Here is a 26,017-nt window from a genome sequence, read left to right on the forward strand (position 1 = left end):
TAGAAGTATATGGGGTTTGTGTAAATGGTTATAAATACAAAATGTATAAATGTAGCTGAAATAATATGAGATTACCCTTTAATGTCAAATATGTCTTAAAATTCTGGGCATTTTTTAAGTTCAACTTAAGCAACGGTCAATTCGAGTAATCGATATTATATTGTCGTGAAACTTATCGGGTTATATTTGAATTAAAAGTTCCAGGAACTAGTTCACTGCGTCAGAGTAGTTCGATTCATTTTGACCACGCGACTAAACAGCTGTGTGTATGAGAAAATAGTTATAATAAATATATTTATTATACATTCTATATTTTTAGCGCACATTTTAACAATGTTTCAACCTGAAGATCACGGCCTCGAGGCCGACTTTCGACTAACCATGTTCTCCACCCTTCGAGGGTGAGGCTGCAAAGTCCCCGAAGAGAAGCTTAAACAATATCTCAGGGGAACAGAAATAGTTAACAATGCACCTCAACACGATGACGACTATATTGGTAAGCTTATTATACAATATATAAAAATAAAATATATATTTAGCACTTACTGAATATTACTAGTTAACAATTTTATATTTATGTGCTGCTTATCAAAATGTGCCGAGATTTATAAATATTAACAAGCACACAAGAGATAAGCTAAACTATGACCTTTGCAATCCGAATAGACCTAGAACTCGGCACATTAATGTTCCTTAATATTAAAATTAATTACAAAATATTTTGAAATATATAGGATCTGGAATGGATTGCGCGGTTATACCCTTAGCACGGCACAAGGAATATTCGCTAGTACAGACTGTTGATTTCTTTTATCCTCTGGTTGACGACCCCGAAACAATGGGTCGCATTGCCTTGGCCAATGTATTGAGTGACATATACGCTGTCGGAATAACGGACATTGATAAAATCGAAATGCTCATTAGTGCACCCTCAAACATGTCAGAGAAGCAGCGAGATATTGTGGTGCCATTAATAATGAAAGGTTTCCAAAGGGCAACAAGTGGCAGCGGCTGTTATGGCAATGTCTGCGTCAAAAATGTTATCATCAATCCCTGGTGCATTGTGGGAGGCATAGCTACATCCCTTTGTCGAAAACAAGAAATCATACTGTAAGTTGTAGTCTTTCAAGAGAATGTAATGCACATTTATCGAATTCTTAAACAATTCCAGACCTTCAAATGGCAAGGCCGGAGATGTATTGGTGCTAACCAAGCCGCTTGGAACACAGCTGGCGACAGCTGCACACATTTGGCAGAAGGAGAAAGATGATAAATATGAAAAGCTGCTAGCTGATTTTACGGACGACGACATATTGAACACATTTCAAATGGCAATAAAATCGATGACATACCTGAACCGAAATGGTATGATTCGAATGATTAATTGTAATGAAATTAGTAAATTGAATTAATTTATTTATTTTTAGCCGCGCTTCTTATGCACAAGTACGAGGCGCATGCTGCAACTGATGTCACGGGCTTTGGTTTGCTGGGCCATGCCAAGAACCTTGCTGACTTCCAGAAGCAGTCGCTTTTGTTTAAAATTAACAAATTGCCCATAATTAAAAATGTTCTTAAATTTGGCGAATTAGTCGGACAAAGCACAAAGTTAGCGGCAGGCAAAGCCGTTGAGACATCTGGCGGACTTCTCATTTGCCTGACAAGAAATGCAGCTGAACAGTTTTGCGCGGAGTTTGAGAAAGTAACGAATGGAGCACAGAAGGCTTTTATTGTTGGTGAAGTTGTGGAAGCCGATAAATCTGCAGTAGCATTGGCAGAAAGTGTTGAGCATATCGAGGTTTCTCTTTAAAAAATGTTAATTTAGTTTTGGTGAAGCAAATTGACTATTCAACTAATGATTATTATTTCATAAAGGCTTCTGGCTGGGAAATATTATGAAATGTTTTATGTGTAAATATAAAATGTTTGATATTCAGTTTGATTCCATAAAACTATGAATTAACAAAGTTTAGTTATATCTGTGCTACTATGTTTCAATAAACTTATGCGGTGCCGCGCGACCATTTAAAAAATCGCGACTGTTTACATTTAGTAGCTCTGTTAGGCAACAGGTCTGTTAGTATTTCGTTTCGATAACCATTGCTATCGAGTATTTATAGAGATTGCCGATAGCACAGAATTCTATCGCACACGAAACTGTCTCATATCGATATTATCATTTTACTTATGCATTTTCCAGTTCCAACACGCAAATTTTTGTGCCGGAAAAAAAAAATTGAGTAGACCTTTTTTTTGTCTAAGACAAAAAGAATTTGTGAGGCGGTCACAAAAAATTTATAATCGGCTACCGTGTACATAATTTCATATATATTTATATACATACCGTTGAACCAAATATATAGATCATGGCGTCGCATCAATATCATCAAATCGCAAATTTGCTGGAAAAAGTATGTATAGAATAGGCACAAAAGTGTAAGGTAAGGTGCATTTATAAATTGAATTATTTATTTTTATTTAGATGACATCCACGGACAAGGACTTTCGATTCATGGCCACAAATGATTTAATGACTGAACTGCAAAAGGACAGCATTATACTGGACGATGAGTCTGAAAAAAAGGTGGTTCGCATGGTCCTTAAATTGCTTGAGGACAAAAACGGTGAAGTGCAGAATTTGGCTGTGAAGTGCTTGGGCCCGTTGGTCAATAAAGTGAAGGAGAATCAAGTGGAGACAATTGTGGACTCGCTATGTGGCAACATGATGTCCAATGTCGAGCAGCTGCGTGACATCTCAAGCATCGGCCTCAAGACCGTAATTGCCGAGCTGCCCCAATCCTCCAATTCGTTGGCGCCCAATGTCTGCCAGCGTATAACTGGCAAACTCAGCATTGCCATTGAAAAGGTGCAAGCTAAACAACCAAACACTTAAAGCGAGCGATCTTAAAGTGATATTTTACGATTACTTGTAGGAGGACGTTTCGGTTAAATTGGAATCACTGGACATACTGTCGGATCTGCTGTCGCGCTTTGGCGAGTTCCTGGTGCCCTTCCATAGCACCATATTGAAAGCTCTGATGCCGCAGTTGGCATCGCCACGCCAGGCTGTACGCAAGCGCACGATTGTAGCGCTCTCTGTACTTCTGATACAGGCGAATAGCAATGCCTACAATGGCGTCGTTGACCACCTACTCGAGGGACTCGAAAATCCGCAGAATCCTGGTGCTGTGCGTACCTATATTCAATGCTTAGCTTCCATCTGGTACTTGATTTATGCATAGATATTAGCACATTTTCTTCAATAATTATATTTTCTGTTTTACTAGTCGCCAAGCTGGACATCGCCTCTGCAATCACATTGATCGCTCAATGCTGCTGCTCAAACAATATAGCCAGCGCGATGATGATGAGCTGCGCGAATTCTGCCTGCAGGCCTGCGAGGCATTTGTTTTGCGTTGCCCAGACGCTATCCATCCACACATTCCTATGGTATGTATGGCTATAACATACTAGTTACATTGGTGGCTACCAACTTGTTTTAAATGACTGCTAATCTTAATCTTAATCCTTAACTAAAAATTTTTATACTAATTAGATACTCGAACTATGCCTCAAGTACGTAACTTACGATCCGAACTACAATTATGAGGCCGATGATGGCGATACAGGCGTTGCCATGGACACCGAGGAGGATGAATATGTGGACAGCGAAGAGTATAGTGATGATGATGATATGAGCTGGAAAGTGCGACGTGCTGCTGCCAAATGCCTGGAGGTGTTAATTGCCACTCGTCAGGAGTTAATTGAAGAATTCTATCGTACGCTGAGTCCAGCATTAATAGCACGCTTTAAGGAGCGCGAGGAGAATGTTAAATCTGACATTTTCCATGCATATGTAGCACTGCTGAAGAATACACGTCCGGCGGATGATATTGCACACGATCCCGACTCCATGGATCAAATATCTGGACCAACCCTTTTGCTAATCGAACAGCTGCCGCAGATTATTAAAGCCATACAGCCGCTGATGCGTGAAAAATCGATGAAGACGCGTCAGGACTGTTTCCTTTTGCTACGCGAACTTCTGAACTCTCTACCAGGCGCCCTGGGCCCACATTTGGAAAGCATTGTGCCCGGCATAAGCTATTCGCTGAACGACAAGAGTTCGACGAGCAACATGAAAATTGAGTCACTCGGCTTTCTTTGCTCATTGCTTCAGGGTCATCAGCCACATGTTTTCCATCCGCATATACCGCTTTTGGTGCCGCTGGTGGTGACATCGGTGTTTGATCCGTTTTACAAGATTGCCACCGAGGCATTGTTGGTGCTGCAGCAACTCGTCAAAGTGGTGCGTCCGTTGGGCGTTAATGCTGTCAAATCAGACTTCGATGTGACGCCCTTTGTCGGGCAGGTTTATGCGTGCACCTTGCAGAAACTAAAGGTCACCGATGTCGATCAGGAGGTAAAGGAACGCGCCATTGCGTGCATGGGCCAAATCATTGCCAATATGGGTGATCTGCTCAAGAGCGAACTGGACGTTTGCCTGCCCATCTTTATGGAACGCTTGAAAAACGAAGTCACGCGCCTGAGTAGCGTTAAAGCACTGACCATGATTGCAGCATCACCTTTACGTATCGACCTCTCGCCCATATTGCATGACGTTCTGCCAACTCTAGGCACATTCTTGCGCAAAAATCATCGAGCTCTTAAGCTGCATTCTTTGGATCTCATCAATAAGATTGTCATTAACTATTCCTCGAACTTTGAGCCGAGTGTCTTGCAGTCGGCTATTATCGAAATACCTGGACTTATTTCTGACTCCGATCTTCATGTGGCTCAATACTCGCTGACCCTACTAAGTACAACAGCTCGTCGTCAGCCCCAGGCATTGGTTGGCATACATGAGAAGTTTTTGCCATCTGTGTTAATTTTGGTTCGGTCGCCGTTGTTGCAGGTGGGCCCAAAATGAATTTCGATTTTAATTTGTATTTAGATAAAAGTGATTTCTTTTTCAGGGTACCGCTTTGCAATGCACCTTGGACCTATTTCAGGCGTTGGTTCAGGCGCAACTGCCTGGTTTGACCTATGACTCTCTGGTGTCGAAGCTAATGGAGCCAGTTTTGAAAGGCAGCGATCCGGCAGCAAGGAATCCAAACGAACAGCTGCAGTTGCACAAGCAGGCATATCATTCGTCGGCCAAATGCATTGCGGCCTTGACCCAGCAATGTCCACAGGTGGCGACCGAATTAGCCGCTCATCTGATGGCCGAGCTGCAGAATCGTGGCAAAAAGGATACGCAGATAATCTTCTGCTTGCTAACCATTGGCGAAATAGGCAGGCATTTTGATCTAAGCTCTATTCAAGTGCTTCCCCAGACAATCATTGAATGCTTTGGTGCCACGTCCGAGGATGTGAAAGCAGCGGCCTCGCATGCCCTCGGTGCTGTCTCAGTGGGCAGTTTGCAGACATATTTGCCGCTCATTTTGAAGGAAATTGAGGCACAGCCCAAGCGAGAATATTTGCTGCTCCATTCACTGAAGGAAGTTATTTCATCGCTATCGGTCACGCCCAATGGTCTGGCCCAGCTGTTGCCATCGGTGCCTTCGATATGGGCCCAACTGTTTAAGCACTGCGAGTGCTCGGAAGAAGGTTCACGCAACGTGGTGGCGGAATGCCTGGGCAAACTTGTGCTCGTCAATCCGGAAGAGCTGTTGCCGCAATTGCAGCAAGCCCTGCGCTCTGAAAGCGCCACGATGCGGACCGTTGTTGTGTCCTCCGTTAAATTTACCATCTCCGATCAGCCGCAGCCCATTGATTTGCTGCTGAAGCAAAGCATCGGTGAATTTTTATTCGCACTGCGTGATCCGGAGCCGCAGGTGCGTCGCGTTGCTCTGGTCGCATTTAATTCGGCTGTGCACAATAAACCTAGTTTGGTGCGCGACTTACTGCCAACACTTTTACCATGGCTATATTCCGAGACAAAAGTGAAAAGTGAGCTTATACGTGAAGTTGAAATGGGACCATTTAAACACACGGTCGATGATGGACTTGATATACGAAAAGCGGCATTCGAATGCATGTATACACTACTTGAGCAGGGGCTAGACCGTGTAGACGTTATGCAGTTTATGGATCACGTTCAGGCTGGCCTATGTGATCATTATGACATTAAAATGCTGACGTACCTAATGACAGCACGTCTGGCTGTATTGTGTCCCGATAAGGTTTTACTGCGTATGTATTAAATACCATTTTGCCCATTATTATTTTTCTAATATATTTTCTATAAATAGGACTGGATCAATTCGTTCAACAACTACGCGACACGTGCACCCACAAGGTAAAGGCCAATTCGGTTAAGCAGGAGTACGAGAAACAAGACGAACTTAAACGTTCTGCCCTGCGAGCCGTATCTGCTCTCTCGCAAATACCCAAAGCAAGTGAGTCTCTAATAAAATGTGCTTACGTTTTACTCATATATATATGATTAAAATTTAAATATTTTGCTTGTAGATAAAAATCAGCAGTTACTAGACTTTTTAAAGTCAATTAAAGAAACACCGGAACTGTGTAAAATTTATGATTATGTGCAGAAGGATTCCATTACCGGCAATTCAGATGTTGCCATGGACCAGACTTAAGTTGTGTTAAATAGCGCTGTTCTATGAATTTTAATTTTATTAATAATAATGTAATAAGAATGTGTGAACACAAACGTATCGTCTATCTGATACAGCCATTAGTTTTTTTAACTAAGCAATAAAATCGATTTGTAATACTGCTCAAATGCCAAACATCCAAACAAATCCGAATATATGCACGATGGCACAGGGCAGCAGATATGTTTGGCATGGACGCAGTGTGAAATTAATTAGCATTTAAATAAAGTTTTTCATGAAAACTGAATTTGTATTTAAAAAATTTGAATTATGGTAATTGTGTGTATCCTTCCTATTTTACATTTTATAATTTTAAAGCCAGATATATTTGCTAATCGTACAAATGCAATGAATTAGCTTGACTGTTTGGATCTCTTCTTTTCTGTTGCATCAGACGAGATGAGCTTGCCTGTTGCTGGGCCGCCATCGGATGTTGGTCCATTGTCTGCAACTGTTTCTGGTGGATGCTCAAGCACATGATCAATTATGCCTAGGGTCTTGGCCTCTTCCGGGGTCATGAAATGGTCACGTTCCATACGTGCGCACATCTCATCATAGTTATTTTTTGCATGCTTAACATATATATTGGTAAGCTGACGCTTTATCTTGATGATCTCCTCCGCGTGTATAAGTATGTCTGTGGCCTGACCCTGGGCACCTCCCGATGGTTGGTGTATCATAATACGAGCATTCGGCAACGAGTAACGCATGCCGGGTGCTCCCGCTGCCAACAGTAGCGAGCCCATCGAGCAAGCTTGGCCAACGCACCACGTCGCTATTGGCGGCTTAACATATTGCATCGTATCATAGATAGCAAGGCCAGCCGTTACCACGCCACCGGGCGAATTGATATACAAATGGATGGGCTTATTTACGTTTTCCGACTGCAGGAACAATAGCTGAGCAACCACCGTGGAACTGATGTCGTCCGTGATGTTGCCCATAAGGCAAATGATTCGCTCTTTCAAAAGGCGAGAGAATATATCATAGGCGCGTTCTCCACGTCCCGTTTGCTCTACCACCATGGGTATTAAATTAATGCCCCTCACATGGGGCGCCTGTGTGCTGCATGCCGCCTAAAATGTCAAGTCCAGCAAAATTATATACATATCAGCTGTAGCTGGGCTGTGGAGCCCATTAGACTTACGTGCAAACCACGAAACAATCGACTGCCGGCGTTCTTCAACATGATGCCCGCTGGTGTTGGTTGTTCTTATCAAACTGAATCGCAAAATGTCCGCAAAACAGCTGTTTTTATGAGGCCGAGATGTGTCGCTCCCTAGGCAGTAAAAATCATAGCTTAAACAAACAATTTCCAAACAATACGGTCTGCTAGGTTGAAAGTCTTTCGTAAGCAGAAGGAAAAAAAAAACGAAACAAAATGACATACGTATGTGATGCGACCTATAACAATACAAATAATTTCACTACTATCGCTATCGATAGCGACTATCGATATCACAACGATAGCAGCTAACAGCTGTTAAGATCAATTATTGACATCGGCTAAATAATTAAAGATGAAAAAATAAAAGATTTTGTGCACGTTTACATATTATAATAATATGATTATATATTGAAGGAGTAACGAGCTTTAATGTGTGATTCGTTTTCTAGCAGGCCTTTAACGGTGATAATGTTTTAAGGCGGTGCTAATATTTTTGCCAGCACTGTGTGCAATATGCACACTCACATATGGGGTTGGCAGAAGCGCGCCACATTTACTTTAAGTTTTTTATTGCTGCTGCATCTGGAGTTACACACATGCATATCAACGTAAATTTTGCAATTGTATTGAACTAGAATTCACGCAGCCAAGATCAAGGTAATTGCATCTACCCATCGTATACTCCAGTTTCATTCTGCAATTTGCTTTCAGACCGATTGGATGTGCTTTGAAGCGGGCTTTGAATATTAGTTTATGTCAAGTTTTCGTGTACTGCACACTTTAACAAATGCAATAATATTTGAAAATAAGCTATATATCAAGAATGCATTGCATTAAAGTATATATTTTATTCGTAAGTACATACGAATGTGCATAAATAATTCAGTGCTCAATAACGTATTTTGATCTAATTTGATACTCTGTTTACAAAGTGAAAAGAGGGTATATATAATGCAAGCAATATTTGAAGCTAAAAACTTAGAGAAGAAACCTCAAAATCATTAGAACCCGCATTTTTAGAGTTACGAGGTGGATTTTCAAACACCGCCTTAAAAGTTGGATATATACATATATATTCACGTTCGCTTCCAATCCTTCCAAGGTCTAATAAAAGACACTGCCATAGCATCGTTTTCAGCTGTCAACAGAGTATTCCGCAGTCAGTTACAGCCGACATTAACGAATTTACTTTTTTGAATAACCATTCCAACACTTTTTTTTTTCTCTATAGGTTCTTCCCTGTTTTTGTTTTGCGCAAGATTATGAAGGTAAGAACAAATACGACATAAAATCAATGCACCTATTTAATTCGTAATTTCTCAGTCGCCGATGTTCAATGCACATTTTCTACGACCGGGTCAGAGGCCGAAGATCTTATCACTGCAACACTCAAAAGACCAGTTGGTTTTAAGGGCGTGCCCATGTTTGCAGATGATCGAAGTGGACTCAAGGATCTAAATCCACATTGCTTAATCTCGAAGGACATCAGCGACATGGATGAACGGACATATAATCTGAGAATAAACGATTTCACGCGCTGTGGCGTACTTAAGAGAAATGTATGTAGTTGTCTTTATAAAAAGAATATTGAATTTATTTACCATTGCTTAGGGATTTGTTCATGTGCGCATTTGGTTCCCACAATTCCCCGGCGTGGTAATGCAGTCGGATCAGGAGTTAATCATCATGTGCAAGCCCCCGGAGCCAACAGTTATAGAAAATAAGGCTGCGGGATTCGCTGGTTCATTGTCAGTGTAATTATGTAGGTTCAAGTTATAACACGACTAAAATTATATTTCTTTCCAGTCCTCATGGTGCTCGTGTCTCGGGCATAGTTGAGGAGATGCCGAACAGATTGGAATACGAGGTGGCACTTTACAAGGAGGCGCCACCCATAGCACGTGTCAGCGGCACCAATAATCCAGTTAGCTCATCGAATGATCCATCTCCACTTCTGGCCGACAATGATCAGACAGTGGACCAGGCGGTTCCTCTGGGCACCAAGCTGCAATTGCGCGCACGCATCAGCCAGTCCGTTTGGAAGTATGTCAAGTTGATGGAGGTAACTGTCTCGCCAGATCCAGGTAAATGCTGAAAACATGAGCCCTAAGTGACATAAGTATTATAATGCACAATATTACTTTATTGCTTAGAAAATCCACTGGCAACTGGCGCTGTGTCTTTGGTACACAATGGCTGTCGTAATCGGGAATTGGCTACCATAATACCACATCAGCCGGCCAAGTATCGGGACAGGCCCAATGAGGTTTTCCTCGACTTCGAGGCATTTCTGCTCAGCTCAATGAAGGAGAAGGCCACACTGTGGATACACTCCCAGATCAAGGCCTGCATAGACATGTCTGATTGTACACCTGACTTCTGTGTGGATTTGTATGAGCCCTCGGGCCATGGTCGGAGGAGGCGACAAATAGAATCTACAAGCACAACTCCAATGATGCAACGACCTGCAGCCAGTGGGAATAACACTTCTTCTGTCTCGGAGTTCAAGCGATTTAAAGAGAACATCGAGTACACCGTTATAATGCCGGGCCAGGTTGATAAAAAGGTGGGCTTCCTAATCGATCTGACGCAACAGTGCCGTGGCGCCCTGCTCATTAGCTCGTTTTTTGTATTCATGATTACGTTCTGCTGCTCGATTGTAAGTGCAATTAGAAATGGCATAGTTGTTAGATAACTTTATAATAATTCCCCCTCCTCTCACATCCCTCCACAGAGCTGTATGATAGCATTACGCGTGCAAACCGACAAAAAACAAAGAACACATCAGTTCACCTCCGGGTTCAACACAGGTTATTCTGGCCGAGCGATGGTTCAATAAACGTCACGAGCTCCAAATTACAAAATAGTTTTGCATTTAGAATTAGTCATAGAGATATTTATATCATATGCATTTATCATGTACCTTACATTTATTTAGCATTATGTTTTTATACTCAATGCAAAAGTAATTTAATAAATATTAGATTTATTCTAATAATCCTAAACCGAAAGAATTTAATTTTTTAAATTTTTATATAATCAAACATTTTCGGGGGACATACGACATACGAATAATGTATTCGATATATCTCGATATCTCTGACTGGCTGACGCCCAGCCCAAACCGTAAGAGCTATTGTTGCTGCATGGGAGGGGTTTTTATCGAAGCGAGTATTGTGTGAGCGCAGCTTTGTTATTGTATTAGTGCAAAGTGCCTGGCTTAGCGTAGGCGCGCTCTATGTATGTGTATGCAAATTTAGTTTGTGCGCTTCTGGCTTGTGGATCAGACGAATTCTCGCGAGTGTGTATAAAATTGTTTTATTTTTTGCGAATCATAATTAGCTAGCGGCTGTTAATCGCCTCTAGTTTGTTCGTTTGTGTGTGCTTTCTTTTGTTTTGTTTGTTAATGTGTTTAAATCAGTAATTTAACCATTTTCCGTGCATTTGGTAAAAGTTAATATGCATGTAATTTTTGGTGCAGAGCTTTCCCACCAACAACAAATTGGCGCGCATTTTAGCTGCATTCACATACGGAAAGCGGGAGAGAGCGAGAGAGAGTGTAAAAGCGAAATTAGGAAGGATATAAAGAACAAAGGCGTAACAACAAGTAAGTGTGTTTGTGTTATTACTATATGTTAATATATTTACCAGGGCTCCAAACATAATAAAACTTGCTTGCCATTCGATTCTCTGTATGAACTAAGATCTTTGATTCGTGAATTTTGTAACTTTTATATAACTTAGAATTAGCATTTGCTGGTTCTAACACCTATAAGCCCTGCAATTATGCGCTATAGTGCAAATTGAATGAATTTTATTCTTAAATTTTACCTTGATTTCAGTAAATCGTTTATACCTATACATAAAATTGTTTCTCCTGATTTACTGACTGACTGATTGGTTATCAAAACACAGCCCATACAGTAAGGGCTGGGAAGATGAAATTATCACTGTAGTTACCTTATGCGATGAAAACGGGGTTTCAAGGAATTCCACCCGCATGTGTGGAAATATTGCGAAAAACGTTTGGATGAAACTTTTTTGTTTACCATCCGATCGGCATTAAACTCATTTTCAAAATTTAAAATTATTTTAAACGTGTGACTGGCAAGGCCTGGCAGCATTATTCGTAGTCAAAACATACATACATATGTACTTACAGACATGCATACATACATACATACATACATACATACATACATACATACATACATACACACATACATACATACATACATACATACATACATACATACATACATACATACATACATACATACATACATACATACATACATACATACATACATACATACATACATACATACATACATACATACATACATACATACATACATACATACATACATACATACATACATACATACCTACCTACCTACCTACATACCTACATACCTACATACCTACATACCTACATACCTACATACCTACATACCTACATACCAACGCCTCCTGCTCCGCCCCCTTGGTGCTCCTCCTGCTCCTCAGATGCCAGCGTTGAAGCCGCCTGCGCCTAATTTATAGGTGAAGCCTGCAAGCCTTACTTAAATTTTTGAGAATCGAGGAGGAGGGCAGCTTTAATAAATATATTTTCTTATTTCAATTTGCCGCGCAACAAGACAAATTGGTCTGCTACTTTGCTATAGAAGACTATTCACATGCATACATACATGCATATATACGCACATACATACAATCACACACACACACATATACAAACATACATAATTAAAAACATACAAAATTTCCCACGCTCATAACGTGGTCAAATCTCGTCAGATTTCTATGATGTTTGGCTCTTCATGGTTTGGCCCTAGATCTGTTTTGCAGCAAAGTCTGGCAACATTATTGTTGGTCTCTATAAAGCAGCTGCCCTTTAAACAATCTCAAACTGAGAATTTATCTGAAATGTGTTTTGATTTGTTTTTCGATAAATCTTAAGGAAAGTTAAGAAACTTAACAGGAATAAACGTGCGGTTATTTTTTTTAGAAAATGTAAGGGTATTAAATCGTTGGTACTCTAATGACAAGTAATCTTCCTTGTTTTTGTATAAATTTTAATTATTTTATATATTCCCCATAATGGTACAATATCTTATTTTAATTTATTGTTGCTGCCAATTTATTGCAATTTGTATAGCGTACTAATCATTGAAAAAAATTATTTATTTATTTAATGCCCTATTAAGCTTTATCTACAGAGCAGATAACCGACACAGAGGTCGGGCTTTGGTAAAACAATAAGTGGCAGTAAATGGCCAACAATAAAACTGTCAAGATGTCAAAGACTGCCGTTTCTGGCCAGAAATGGCAAACCACTAAGCTGCAAATGTCAGAGCCAAAGCCATGGCCAAAAAGCTACGTTAATTGATTCACGCAAAGTCCTGTTGGCAGCAGCCTCTACATTGTATTCAGCATATTCAATAAGCGCAACTTGACATTATATAAATTATGTATATGCGTAGTATGGTATACTTAATAGAATCTATTATAAATGGCCATATACACAAATATTGCATGTTGCTCGGCGGCACGTACATAAATCAGGCATATATATATGCAAAATCTGCTTGTTGCCAAGAAGCGAAGAAATATGTTTTCATATCCTAAATAAATTATAGTTTACATGTATATCGGCCATCTCATAAGTGTGACGACATTAATTACATTATGTATGTAAACTACAAAACGCACTAAAATTACATCAAGTTGAGTAGACCCCACTTGAATATTTGAGAATCACAGAGGAGGACGGTCGGTTAGCTTAAAAAGTTTCTTGGACATTAATAATTCACATTATACTTTCAGTTGAATGCTATTTTTAAACACATTACCAAAAACCTTCGCAGCCATTAAGCTTAAATATTATAGTTTCTTAAATATTTATAATTCACATTAAACTTTTTGTTGAAAGTCACCTTTAAACACATCACAAAAAGAATCCCTGAAATTGCATAGAAATGGGTAGGTTCTACTTACATTTTTGACAATCGAGGTGGAGGGCAGCCATTAAGCTTGAATGGATACTTAAACATTTATTATTCACATTACACTTTCAGTTGAAAGCCAATTTTAAACACATTACCAAAAAAAAACATGTGAAATTACATTAAAATGAGTAGGCCCTACATGAATTTTTGAGAATCGAGGAGGAAGGTAGCCGTTATTATTGAATTATAAGTATGACACATATGAAACGTTAATGTTCGTCAGTTGTCGTTCAATATCTTAAGCTGGATTTTCTTTTCTCCCTTTTATATACTCGCTCTCAACTCTCTTTTTCTGATTTACTCTCTTTCGCTCCCTCTCGATTGCTCTCTCTAAGGCTCTTTCTATCTATCATTACTGCTCCATTTCTCCTTTACATATTTTATCTTTTGTAACCCTTTTGACAATATCTACTCTCTCTTTCTATTTTCCACTCCCAATCCATCCGTCACACACTTTTTGAACGAACCTGAGCTTTCTCACATTTTCTCTTTGTGTCTAATGCTCTCTCTGTCGCTCAATTCCTTGTGTTTCTTATAATCTCTAACTTTTTTTACATTCTTTTGATTTTCTGCTTTAACTTGCCACTACCTTCTCATATTAATTAATTTTCTCTCTCTATTGGTCATATATCTCTTTCAATTTATTTAATGCTCTCGGTCTCTTCTGTCTCTCTGTTGCTCAGTCTCTCTCTCTTTATTTAAGGCTCCCGCACTCTCATTTTTTTCGGCATTTTTCTCCCTTACTCTCTCTCTCTCTCTCGCTCTCTCTATCTCTCTCTCTCTCTCTATATATATATATCTCTCTTTCTCTCTCTCTCTCTCTCTCTCTCTGTTTCTCTCTCTCTCTAGCACTCTCTCTACCTCTATCTTTCTGTAAGCGCCATCTCTTTCTTTTTGACATTTACGTTACACTTTTTTTCTCTCTCTCTCTCTCTCTCTCTCTCTCTCTTACTGTCGCCTTCTCTTAACCTGTGTCTTTTGTGTACTTTCTTTCTTTCTCTTACAACCGGACTGTAGAGAGTCAAGTCGAGTGAAAAATCAAACCTTCGAATAGAGTTAACAGGCGGTTGATAACAGCTGAGAGGACAGCATGTATTCAATTGTGCTGCGGTGTGGGCTAACAGGGCGTATGATTAATGCATCCAGAGTTGGCATTTGCCTCAGCGAAAATCAATTAATTAAGCAAGTCTAAAGGCAAGGAGAAAAAATCCATGCACGTGTTCTCATGAATGAATCAATGAACAACGCGAATGAATGAACGAATGAATGAGTGTAATGACTCTTTCATTAGGCATTCGAGCGTGAATAAAGCATTAACTACCCAGACAGTCAGGAAGATGAACAACGGGCAGCTAACCTGACAGCTCTGGCTGGGAATCAAAAGCGAGCCAGCTGCATAAATTTCCATTTAGGCAAATGTGACAAACGGAAATTGCAATCGACGCTGCGCAATGCTCTCAACAGCATTTGAGCTTCCTGTGCAGCAGCAGCGGCAGCAGTAGCAGCAGGCGGGGAATTCGCCAAGGACCTGCTCCTGCTGCTCACTTTATTGGCATTTCAGCATTCAACATGAGCACAGCCATTTTAATAAATGATGAACACGTTGAAGCACATTGAAATGTAATTCATAACGGAGCCAGCGGATGCCTGGCGGTGCAACATACACATATGAATGTGTACGTGTATATAGAAACACAACTCATACTGTGTTTCGTCCTTATCGCACGATGATTCAATTATAAACCAACGCCAGCTACATGTAATTAAGTTACGTGCGTTGACAGAAAGACGGATAGAAAAACCATACATTCAATTATACCAAAGACTTAACGGCGGGGCAATATTAGTTTGGATAACCAGAATCTAGGAAATCGAATACTCGGTCAAGGTTCGAATTACTGCAGTTCGTAAAGCTGATTAAGGTTTTAGTTAACAAAATTAAATCTATAAAATCGAATAAACATGTAATCCAAAAATCTTGCAAGTTCGAACCAGCGTCCTGCCTTGAGGTTTAGTGTATGTGCCTTTTTTAGGTTAAGGTTCGGATGCATTTTTTTAAAAATTGATTAAAGGTTCTATTCGAGCAACTAATTCAATTATATGTATATTTTAAAATTAATTCAAGCCATTTCGGTTTAAAAACTTGACGTACACACATTATGAAAAAATACACAATTGTTTTTTTGAATATATATGGGAACACGAAACGCAGCTATTTAAGAACCACACGTGAACGAATACCGTTAGGCATTCAATGGCGGGGTAGGCTGGGCGCCAGGTAGCATCATAAATTACTGGTCCGATCATTGAGATTGGCGGTAATAAGGCATTCAATTCAAATGACTTCCCATAATCCCCATGCAACCAAGGCACGGCGCTCATTCTATCTGCATAACGAAGATGAAAGCAATCTAACTCCAGAGCAACAGCGTCGTCGTAAATTTCTACATTATGTGTACCTAGTTCTTAAGCTAGCGACATTTATTGGAATTTGGTTGTTCTTTGCAGTATCTATGTTACTCACGCCTCCTAATGAACATATCAGTAAACTGATACCCTTAGAGTCCGAAAAACCGTATATTATGGTGGTCGATAAGGAACCGGAAGGTAATGAGATATGCGTTTATGTGAAAGGCAACATCGATGCGGATATCACAAATAATCCCAAAGTGGCACTAGAATCACAAAAATATATATTAGTTAGTGTACGAACCTTTAATACGAAGTCGAACACAACTGAATGGAACTCAAAGGAATGGAAAGTCTATTTGTACGATAGCCCCACAAAGCCCATGGAATCGGTAAAAAGGTACTTTGAACTTGAGCACAAGCAAAGCAAAATGCTGAACTTCAAGGTGCGTGGAGTACAGATGCGTGTAGTAGAGATGCGTGCTGCTTCCGATGTCCAACTACAGGTGATACTTTCGAATCAGAACACTGATCCAACTGCAGTCGCTTTGACCGTCGACACCGAACCGCTGAACAAGAATGTTGGCATCTTATCAGCCGCTGGGCTACTTATCTTCCTCTATGTGCTCATCATTTGGGATATTATGGATCGTACATTTGCCGCACTGTTTGTGGCAACGACCGCCATCGGAGTACTTTGCGTATTGGGTGAACGACCCACAATTGAAGTGGTCATTTCGTGGATAGATACGGACACAATGATGCTGCTGTTTGGCATGATGATTTTGGTGTCAGTTATTGCGGAGACCGGCATATTTGGCTATATATCTGTGTTGGCCTATCGTCTATCGAAGGGCCAGCCCTGGCTGCTGTTGTTCCTGCTCTGCATGCTGACCGTTTTACTGTCCGCCATTCTGGATAATGTCACCATTCTGATGCTAATGGTGCCCATTGTGATACGTTTGTGCGAATGCATGGATCTGCGTACCACAACTGTGCTCATCATTGTGGCCATATTCTCGAATATCGGCGGCGCTCTCACGCCCGTTGGAGATCCGCCGAATGTGATAATTGCATCGAATCGGTATGTTCTTGACGCTGGCACTAACTTTTGCGACTTCGTTATGCACATGCTGCCGGGCGTGGTTTTAAGCCTGGCCGCTGCTTGGGCTTACATATATTTTGTGTTGCGCAAAGGATTACAACAAGGCGGCGCCGATCAAATGCGCGAATCCATTAATAATCTGGCTAAAACTGCGGCCGTATTGCGGGAGACACCCAGCGAGGCGGAGCTGCGTCGCGAGATACTCGAACGCATCGAAGAGCTAAAGGAACGTTATAGACGCAAAGCGACTGCCCCACAGTTTGGTCCACAGCCGACAACGAACTTTATTGAGACACTGGCCGAGATGCAGGCCCGATATAAAGTGGAAGATAAGCCGCTGCTCATTAAATGCTGCATTGCCCTGGCCTTTGCCGTGCTACTCTTCATGCTGCACTCGCTGCCATTTCTGGCCGGCGCAACGCTGTCCTGGACCGCTTTCTTGGCGGCGCTGCTGCTACTCATTTTGGCCAATAAGCGAAATATTCATTCTGTTCTGGAGAGCGTCGAGTGGTCGACTCTGCTGTTTTTTGCCTCACTATTTGTCTTCATCGAGGCATGCGCGGAGCTGGGCCTCATCGACTGGGTGGGCGATCGCACGATTGCGATTATTGTGGGCGTCGATGAGAAGCATCGTCTTATAACGGCCATTATACTTGTGCTATGGATCAGCGCCATATTCTCAGCCTTTGTTGATAATATACCCATTGTCACCATGATGCTCAAGCTGGTGATAAAGCTGTCCCTCAACGCCGACCTGAAAGTGCCCTTGCTACCCTTGGTATGGGCGCTCTCGTATGGGGTATGCTATGGCGGAAATGGCACACTGATTGCCGCCTCCTCCAACGTGGTGGCAGCTGGCATTGCCAATCAGTATGGCTATAAAATTACATTTTTGGAGTTCTTTAAATATGGCTTTCCTGTTATGATTCTAACTGATATTATATCTTCACTTTATCTGATCATCGCACATGGACTTTTCCAATGGCACTGAACTGAAGATGAGCGAAACCTTCATTCAAAAGAATTATATAATGAAAAGATGACGAGCTGCTCGCACTGCTCCGTTGTCTGGCTGGCTGGCGAAAACTTTCGATGCCCCATTTTTGGTTTGGCTCTCAGCTGACAAACTTTATTATATCGCTGAAAACTTTTTAATGACAAAATCAAATTGCCGCAGAAAGTTGCAAGCGTGGCAGAGCAAAGAGAAAAAGTCTAAAGATGAAAACGGAACTGCCCCGAAAAACTCGCTGATAAATAATAATTGGATGTTTACCAATGGCAAGAAATGTTGCTGGAGCAGCAGTGCGTTAAATGACTTAAATATGCGGAACTGTGCAGCAATTGAACACCAATTCCATCAAGAAGACTGCAGCATCCGACGCCCCATCCTCCCCGTCTGTGACAGACAACATTTGCGTCCGACACGTGTCGGTTGGCCCAGGTTTCCACTGCCTGTCTCCTGTCCAGTGCAGTGGCATCAAGGGCCAATCGACTTGTGGCTGGAATAACTTTGACATGGGCACTGGTCATGAGGAGCTATGCCCTAGTTGATGTCATGTCTAAGTCTGTCATACAAAATTCGCTGTGCATGACACATGAAGCAGCTGAAAAGTCTGCTTCCCGAAGAATGAATAGTCATGAAGAAAAGAGCAAATGGGGGAAAAGCGTCGAACAAATCGAATGCTGAATTTTAGCAAACTAGGAATAATAATAATAATTATAATAATAATAATAGTAATAATAATAATTATTAATTAATTATTAATAATTATTATTATTATTATTACTATTATTATAATTAATAATAATTATTATTATTATAATTAATAATAATAATTATTATTATTAATAATAGTAATAATAATAATAATAATAATGATAATAATAATAATAATAATAATAATAATAATAATAATAATAATAATAATAATAATAATAATAATAATTTAATTATTATATTATTATTTTTATTATAATTGTTATAATAAAAAATAACAGCATTAATAGACAAATAATGATAATATTAGCAAATAAATTTTTATACACACAAGGGTATTGGAAAATATTACTCGGCATTGCCCGGTTCAAATGAATAGTGCCAAAAATGCAAGTGTTGCCGAGTTCTTACTTAATGTTAGGTAGGTCTTCGTATTTCTTATTATTGTTGACAACCATTAATTTGATCCGGCGACGTGTTGGTTGCTGGTTCGACGCTAAACAGTATTAATACCCCAGGCTCTCTGGCCATGTTCTTTTTTGTTTGTATCAATATGACTTGTCTCTTATTTCTGCAGATATCTTGACAAAACTATGCAGATGATCACTTTATCATAGCATAGAAATTTCAGTCATACATATTTTCTTTAAAATATCAGCCTTACTATGCTTTTAGCATACTTTCAAAACCTGTCAAAATTAAGATGTATGCTAAATGTCTTCGAGGGTGTAAAAAGGTCTTCCTATTAAAATTTAAAATGGTTTTTTTTCGTCGTTGTTGAATTTATCCTTTTTTTCGGAAATCCTTAAAAAATATCTGTAAAAAATCCAACCAAAGGCGGCTGTGGGGGTCCAGTTGGGTTGGGTTGGGTGCCTGATATATTTAGTTTATTTTTTATATTCTCTTAGCTTAATATTTGCTTCGTATGGCTGCTTTGGGCCATGTTACGGCGGGCCGCCGCTCCTACACAGATGATTACACAGAGCTCAACGATGAGCAGCTTCGTCGGCGTAACATTCTAAGGCGTGTGGGCACGTTTGTCAAGATAACAGTATTTGTAATCCTCTGGCTATACTTTACAATATTCCTGATCAAGACAACACCGCACGAGCCACATGATTTGATTGTGCCCCTACAGTCACAAAAGGCGCATCTGTCAAGGCTACGAGAAAAACCGAAAGGCGATCAAATCACCATAACATTATCAGGTCCCGTCGATGAGGCTTGCACAAATAATCCAAAAATCGCAACCGAAACCCAGCCCCGCATCATTGTGACAGTGGAGAGGTTTGATCAATCGGCAAACAAGTCCGCTTGGAAATCAGATGAGTGGCAAGTCTATTTGTTCGATCCCGCCAGCACGAATGTCGGCAAAGTTAAGAAGTATTTCACCTTGGAGGGGTGCTCCAGTATCAGGCAATTCAATTTATTTGGACGCAGCGCGCAGATGAGAAGCGATTTCAGCAATCTGCAGGTATCGCTATTGAATCTTCATAAGGACCCAATGGCATTATATCTGACCATTAACGCGAATCCGATGAACGCAAATGTGGGCGTAGTGTGCGGGATATTGCTATTGATTTTCCTCTATGTGCTCATCATTTGGGATATTACGGATCGGACACTGGCCGCCCTCCTGGTGGCAACAGCTGCCATTGGAGTGCTCAGCATGCTGGATGCTAAGCCGGAACTGAGTACGATAGTCTCGTGGATCGATATGGAGACCCTAATGCTACTCTTTGCCATGATGATAATGGTTTCCATGCTCGCCGAGACAGGCGTTTTTGATTTTCTGTCCGTCTATGCGTATCAGATGTCAAAGGGTAACGTTTGGATGCTCCTGTTCTATTTGTGCATGTTCACAGGCTTTCTTTCGGCATTTCTGGACAATGTGACGATGGTATTGTTAATGGTGCCAGTTACGATACGTCTATGTGAATCGTTGGCATTGAGCACCACTGTGGTGCTAATTAGCATTGCGATCTTCGCCAATATTGGTGGCACACTGACCCCAGTCGGGGATCCACCCAATGTGGTTGTTGCCACCGATCCGTATGCGCAGACACATGGCATGGATTTTGGTAATTTTATACTGCATATGTTTCCCGGTGTCATTCTGTCCATGATGCTTGGTTTCCTTCTTCTGTATTTTATGGTACGCAAAAAGCTCTTTACCAGTAATTTACCATCTGAGATGCGCACATCTTTAGATAAGCTTCAGAAACAGGCAAGTAGGTTGGGTAACGCCGATACCCAAATGTCCCAAAATGTGACGAAGCGCATTGAAGCGCTGCTGGAGCGATTAAAAAATCAGGATAACTCAGAGAAAGTCGACTTTCAGAAAACACTATCGGATATGAAGGCAAATTGCAAAATTAAGAACAAGCCGCTACTAATCAAGTGCACCATTGCGTTCACCTTTGCCATTCTGATGTTCTTTATGCAATCTCTGCCAGTATTCGCAGGTGCCACACTGTGCTGGGTTGCGATGTTGGCGGCGATACTGCTGCTGATCCTGGCCAATAAGCCGGACATTGATGCTGTGCTGGAGGGTGTCGAGTGGGGCACTCTGATCTTCTTTGCCGCACTCTTTGTGCTAATGGAGTCAATTGTTGAGATGGGCGTGATCGATTGGGTGGGAGAACTGACTGTCGGCATTATTATGAGTGTTGGCAAGAGTCATCAGCTGGCGGTGAGCATTCTGCTGATCATTTGGGTGAGCGCCTTGACATCCGCCTTTGTGGACAACATACCCATAACAACCATGATGCTTAAGCTGGTTATCAAACTGGCGAACAATCACGATCTTGGTCTATCATTTCCACCTCTGGTTTGGTCCCTTTTATTTGGCGCTTGTTTTGGTGGCAATGGAACACTAATTGGCGCTTCCGCGAACGTTGTAACTGCCGGCATTGCCCATCAGTATGGCTATCATATAACCTTTAAAGGCTTCTTTCTCATCGGATTTCCCATAATGATGGCAACGGTGTTGACGGCCACCATTTACCTTCTGATTGCCCACTGTCTCTGCAACTGGCATGATCCACCATCCTATAATTAGTTAACTAACTTAAATTGCATATCTGTCAGTCTAATAGTCAAATAAAATTTTATCAAACTGTTATCAATAGAAGTATGCCAATAACCTCTAGGAACTTCAAGATTGCTAGATACGAAATCGATAAATATCGATTTTCAGCGTAGGTCCATTTGGCATTTAGCACATATATTGCACGCACAGATAGTTCATATTCCAATTTTTGGCTATTTTGAAATTTCACTTCTCTGTATGCTTTTAACCCCGTCCCTTCCACCTTGTTGCAAGTGCGAATGCTATCAAATTTGCCAAACTATTCGAACGTACCTCTTTTGCCATTTCAGCGGTAATTACAAGCAATTTATCTACGTGAAATCCATTTGGGCCACATAAAATGTGCAAAACATGCGGGCAATAAACCGAACTAAACTGTTCTCCAGATACCCTAAAGTTTTGTTAGTTATGTAAGTGCTGCTGTCCCAGACCAAGCATCTCGGTGCTCGGTCCTTGCTCCTTGGCCAGTGTGGGCCAATCAATCAAACGCATGTCAATGGGCGGCGGCACAAAAAGGACATAAGCTCCCAAAGTGCACATCTATAAAATCAATAAACATTTTCTTTGTTGTTGTTTTTTGTTTGAGTGCACGCCGTCTCATTTAAACAATCAGTCAGCCAAATGCGACCGAGAAACTACATTTGTTTGGCTTTCGTTTGTTGTTTTTTAGCCGTAAATTGCAGCGCTCAAATGTCTTCCGAGCCCGCTAACCTGGCCATAAATCTTGTTGTGCCCACACAAGATTCCAAAAATTTGCGACTTGCTATAAACAGCGCAAAATTTTATTTCAAATTTTTGTTTCTCTTATTGAAGTGGTCGGGGAAAACTTAAATTTGTATTTGTCGTTGCGATGATTGATGTTTCTTAAGCCTTAAATTCGTAGGGGTATATAAAAAAATGTTTCTATCTATTATGTTGTCTGGATTCAACAGCTCTGTAATATATATAAAAACTCAGATTTGCCCGGACATAGTACTTGATAAATTTCGCACATTTTAAGAAGACATCTCCAATGAATTTTCACGATATATTTCATTGGACTTCCAATTAAGTTTCCAAACTTTCGGGTGTTCACTTTCATCATAAAAGATAACTTCTATTATCTCATGTCATTTATCATCAATCAGTCAGTCAGTCAATCATAGTTTTAAAGTGCTTATGGGAGCATTTAAAAATCCCTAATGCAATGCCATTTAAACTGGGAAAGGGTATGACAAGAGGCTTACTTAATTACGGACGCGGCTCTAATTCAATTTAACGCAAGCAGCAAGCATTTGGCATGATTTTTGGGCAGGCTTTGTAATGAAATATTTATGAATAAAACAAAGGAAAATGGGCAGCTAATGAGTGCCATATTCTCCGACCTCCAGCTATCATTACTCTCTCTCTCTCTCTCTCTCTCTCTCTTTCTCTCTGTTTGGTACTCTTCCCTTTTGCTGCCAGTGACAGGCTCTCAAACAACTGACACTGAGAAATTGCACCCATGAAATTAAAAATAACTCAAGCGAAACGCTTGAAACAAAAGAGATGGCAATTTATGAAACCGAGTGGTTCTTGAAAAAAAAGAACTGAAACCAACGTACCATTCCAAAAAACAAAAGGCTTAAGTTGTGTTAACCCAAAGACACGTGTGCCATTTTGTTGTTGTTGTTGTTGTTGTTGTTGTTGTTTCGTAAGAACAAAGCAAAAGCAGGCTAAGAATTTGTTAGCCCGTTGATTTATCATCGACAGACTGGGACTAGGACTCGCACTAAGGTAAGGTAGGTCCTCCACCGCATCTAATTCAATAACAAGAGCACGCAGGTATCCAATGGGATGGGGCCCACTGAACGCCAGTAACAAATGCGAGTAAATTGTGATATAAATCACAAAAATTTCCTGTCGGCAACTGACAGGCGACGCGTCGAGGCTCCCGCAGTTTCGCAATGGAATGCGGCAAAACCGATGCCGAAAATATTTGTTAGAACTTTTTTTTTCGTAACAGCCGTAACAAAAATGAAGAAGTAGCAACAAATTGTAAAAAAACACAAGTAAATGTACTCTACTCGAGAATGACAGACTACAGGATACCCTGTGGCCAACTACGAGTTGGGTTCATATAACAATATGTCACAAACAATATGTGTTCAGCCCTTGACTTGAGCTAAATAACTTCACTGTTTATGGTCAGATTTATATGGTATTTAATATTCTTTATGCACAAAAATAGATGAGGGTAGCGAGGGAGTTATTAAAACTGTATATGTACTATATGAGAAAAATATACCAAGTCTTGTATATCTAGCCACAATAATCTCTGAGAAATGCTTGAGAAGCGAGGGCTAAAAATCGATAATTATTCCGTAAAAATGTAAAAGTTACCGAAAGTTAAAAATTTAGTTTTTCTGCGTTTGATGTACTTCTTGATTTTTATTAATATATACTTTTGCGGTCGGAGATGCCTTCTTTTATCTGTTACACATATGTGTTCATTGCCATTTATATCCTTTTTAACTAAGTAGTTTCATTGTATACAGGGTATTGAAAACGCAAACGGAGTTGGGCCGAACCAACAGGCGGTCCCAATGCTTCGTTTGTGGCCAAACGAGAATTATTTGTGGGCTTTTGAAAATATTTAAAAGTTTGCGTAATTGCAAATGACTTTTGAACTAACTTGATTCAACCGATTGTGCACTAGCTCGTAAAAATAAACTAAAATAATAAAGCAAAAGCAAATGAATTAAGAGTTTTGGCATTTGATAGTTGTTTAATATGCATACCTTTTTATTAAGATACCCAACTGACTCGTTGATGAATGGCCGTAACATAAATTTAATTGAATTTGCGAAAAGAAATGGTTTAGCAAAATGCATAAATTGCAATAAATTGTACAAATTGGCATAAATTGTGCCTTGCACAACGGGACGTATGTGTTATATGCACAGAAAATATAATTAAAACTTGCAGAAAGATAAATAAAATACATATGTGTGTGTGTGTGTGTGTGTATTTCAGAGGCAGCCGCAAGTTTGACAGGTCCGAATTGCAAACTGCAACTCAAATAGACTTTTGGTAAATAACTAGAAAATGATTTACTAAGTTTCAAAAGTCCAACACAGCAAAATGAAATGCCCGTCTTTAGAGCACAAAGATACATATAAACTTAAATGAATATCCGCACACATATAGTCCACACATCTGAGCATATTAAGCCCGAAGAGCATTAGAATTCCAAGTAAAATCATCTGTGAGTGCTGGAAGTAGCTATTTATCTATCCATATATAATTAAGCACATTTATAACGATTATAATTTTAAATGTATGTACATTTCTAATTAGTATTTGTCATGAATGCAAGCACAAATTGCTAACAAAAATGCAATTCCTTGAATTTTTGTTTTTGGGCATCGATTTCTACTTGCATGAGCCCAGAGTTTGTAGATTGAGCGTAGTTATAATGAGTTTTTGCCAAATTTCTAGGCAGTACATATTTTTCAAGGTATCTTGATCTTGATCTCGGCATTTATAAGTTTTGCTATGCTCCCTACATATAAGCATTATAGCTGCCTTGAAAAATCGTTCGAAAAGTGGGTCCTTCTATGGCATTCTGTTTTTTTTTTTTTTAATATCTTTGCATTCAACTCTGCATTTACGAGCTTCACTCTTTTCACATATTTGCTAGAGTGAAATGTCTACCAATGTCTGCCGAAGACATTCTTACTCTCCCTTTTATTTAATTTTTATACCCTAAACCCATTAAAAATGGGTAAAAAGGGTAAATTGTATTTGTGCAAAATCCAAAGGTATGTAACAGGCAGAAGGAAGCAACTCCGACCGCATAAAGTATATATATTCTTGATCAGCATAAATAGCTGAGCCGATCTAGCCATGTCCGTCTGTCTGTCCGTCCGTCCGTC

At 40.2% G+C, this 26,017-nt stretch overlaps 7 protein-coding genes across 8 annotated transcripts; 6 read left to right on the top strand and 1 right to left on the bottom strand.

Annotated features, from left to right (window-relative positions):
- Nucleotides 1-190: 190 nt before the first annotated feature.
- On the top strand, nucleotides 191-2,020 carry LOC115763174 (selenide, water dikinase 2). Of its 2 annotated transcripts, none has more exons than XM_030705627.1 (5): nucleotides 191-262; nucleotides 320-496; nucleotides 735-1,110; nucleotides 1,172-1,365; nucleotides 1,428-2,020. In XM_030705627.1, exons 2-5 carry the CDS (start codon nucleotides 334-336, stop codon nucleotides 1,808-1,810), a joined length of 1,116 nt encoding a protein of 371 aa, XP_030561487.1. In that variant the 5' UTR covers nucleotides 191-262; nucleotides 320-333; the 3' UTR covers nucleotides 1,811-2,020. The 2 variants fall into 2 exon arrangements, with proteins under 2 accessions (XP_030561487.1, XP_030561488.1); XM_030705628.1 differs by having other exon boundaries at nucleotides 238-266.
- Nucleotides 2,021-2,200: 180 nt separating this feature from the next.
- LOC115763291 (cullin-associated NEDD8-dissociated protein 1) lies at nucleotides 2,201-6,755 on the top strand. The gene is made up of 8 exons (XM_030705779.1): nucleotides 2,201-2,411; nucleotides 2,483-2,866; nucleotides 2,934-3,223; nucleotides 3,288-3,450; nucleotides 3,557-4,915; nucleotides 4,977-6,195; nucleotides 6,255-6,401; nucleotides 6,475-6,755. Exons 1-8 carry the CDS (start codon nucleotides 2,367-2,369, stop codon nucleotides 6,600-6,602), a joined length of 3,735 nt encoding a protein of 1,244 aa, XP_030561639.1. The 5' UTR covers nucleotides 2,201-2,366; the 3' UTR covers nucleotides 6,603-6,755.
- Nucleotides 6,756-6,844: 89 nt separating this feature from the next.
- On the bottom strand, nucleotides 6,845-7,973 carry LOC115763292 (ATP-dependent Clp protease proteolytic subunit). Its single transcript, XM_030705780.1, has 2 exons — nucleotides 7,768-7,973; nucleotides 6,845-7,696 (listed from the first exon to the last, which is right to left on the bottom strand). The coding sequence occupies exons 1-2, from the start codon at nucleotides 7,807-7,809 to the stop codon at nucleotides 6,974-6,976; spliced, it is 765 nt and encodes a 254-aa protein (XP_030561640.1). The 5' UTR covers nucleotides 7,810-7,973; the 3' UTR covers nucleotides 6,845-6,973.
- Nucleotides 7,974-9,025: 1,052 nt separating this feature from the next.
- On the top strand, nucleotides 9,026-10,782 carry LOC115763293. The gene is made up of 6 exons (XM_030705781.1): nucleotides 9,026-9,056; nucleotides 9,112-9,347; nucleotides 9,400-9,536; nucleotides 9,595-9,872; nucleotides 9,942-10,447; nucleotides 10,523-10,782. The coding sequence occupies exons 2-6, from the start codon at nucleotides 9,210-9,212 to the stop codon at nucleotides 10,625-10,627; spliced, it is 1,164 nt and encodes a 387-aa protein (XP_030561641.1). The 5' UTR covers nucleotides 9,026-9,056; nucleotides 9,112-9,209; the 3' UTR covers nucleotides 10,628-10,782.
- Nucleotides 10,783-15,954: 5,172 nt separating this feature from the next.
- Nucleotides 15,955-19,010, top strand: LOC115763201 (P protein-like). Its single transcript, XM_030705665.1, has one exon. It carries the CDS (start codon nucleotides 16,139-16,141, stop codon nucleotides 18,302-18,304), a length of 2,166 nt encoding a protein of 721 aa, XP_030561525.1. The 5' UTR covers nucleotides 15,955-16,138; the 3' UTR covers nucleotides 18,305-19,010.
- A 698-nt stretch (nucleotides 19,011-19,708) lies between these two features.
- LOC115763200 (P protein-like) lies at nucleotides 19,709-21,394 on the top strand. Its single transcript, XM_030705663.1, has 2 exons — nucleotides 19,709-21,185; nucleotides 21,241-21,394. Exons 1-2 carry the CDS (start codon nucleotides 19,956-19,958, stop codon nucleotides 21,301-21,303), a joined length of 1,293 nt encoding a protein of 430 aa, XP_030561523.1. The 5' UTR covers nucleotides 19,709-19,955; the 3' UTR covers nucleotides 21,304-21,394.
- LOC115763281 (P protein-like) lies at nucleotides 21,387-22,091 on the top strand. The gene has a single exon (XM_030705759.1). The coding sequence runs from the start codon at nucleotides 21,387-21,389 to the stop codon at nucleotides 22,089-22,091; it is 705 nt and encodes a 234-aa protein (XP_030561619.1).
- The last annotated feature ends 3,926 nt before the right edge of the window (nucleotides 22,092-26,017 follow it).

Source organism: Drosophila novamexicana, unplaced genomic scaffold, assembly GCF_003285875.2.
Source record: "Drosophila novamexicana strain 15010-1031.04,08,12 unplaced genomic scaffold, DnovRS2.1 tig00000689-arrow-pilon, whole genome shotgun sequence".
Taxonomy (NCBI): domain Eukaryota; kingdom Metazoa; phylum Arthropoda; class Insecta; order Diptera; family Drosophilidae; genus Drosophila; species Drosophila novamexicana.

Excerpts from the sequence above, each read along its gene's own strand:
- LOC115763292 (XM_030705780.1), bottom strand. The coding sequence starts at position 7,809 with ATGTTGAAGAACGCCGGCAGTCGATTGTTTCGTGGTTTGCAC. Across the intron at positions 7,697-7,767 it reads GATTGTTTCGTGGTTTGCAC|GCGGCATGCAGCACACAGGC; the intron begins GTAAGTCTAATG and ends TTGACATTTTAG.
- LOC115763281 (XM_030705759.1), top strand. The coding sequence starts at position 21,387 with ATGAAGGCAAATTGCAAAATTAAGAACAAGCCGCTACTAATCAAGTGC.
- LOC115763200 (XM_030705663.1), top strand. The coding sequence starts at position 19,956 with ATGGCTGCTTTGGGCCATGTTACGGCGGGCCGCCGCTCCTACACAGAT. Across the intron at positions 21,186-21,240 it reads TCCTTCTTCTGTATTTTATG|ATAAGCTTCAGAAACAGGCA; the intron begins GTACGCAAAAAG and ends GCACATCTTTAG.
- LOC115763201 (XM_030705665.1), top strand. The coding sequence starts at position 16,139 with ATGACTTCCCATAATCCCCATGCAACCAAGGCACGGCGCTCATTCTAT.
- LOC115763293 (XM_030705781.1), top strand. The coding sequence starts at position 9,210 with ATGTTTGCAGATGATCGAAGTGGACTCAAGGATCTAAATCCACATTGC. Across the intron at positions 9,873-9,941 it reads AACTGTCTCGCCAGATCCAG|AAAATCCACTGGCAACTGGC; the intron begins GTAAATGCTGAA and ends TTTATTGCTTAG. Across the intron at positions 10,448-10,522 it reads TTACGTTCTGCTGCTCGATT|AGCTGTATGATAGCATTACG; the intron begins GTAAGTGCAATT and ends ATCCCTCCACAG.
- LOC115763291 (XM_030705779.1), top strand. The coding sequence starts at position 2,367 with ATGGCGTCGCATCAATATCATCAAATCGCAAATTTGCTGGAAAAA. Across the intron at positions 2,412-2,482 it reads TCGCAAATTTGCTGGAAAAA|ATGACATCCACGGACAAGGA; the intron begins GTATGTATAGAA and ends ATTTTTATTTAG. Across the intron at positions 3,451-3,556 it reads TCCATCCACACATTCCTATG|ATACTCGAACTATGCCTCAA; the intron begins GTATGTATGGCT and ends TATACTAATTAG.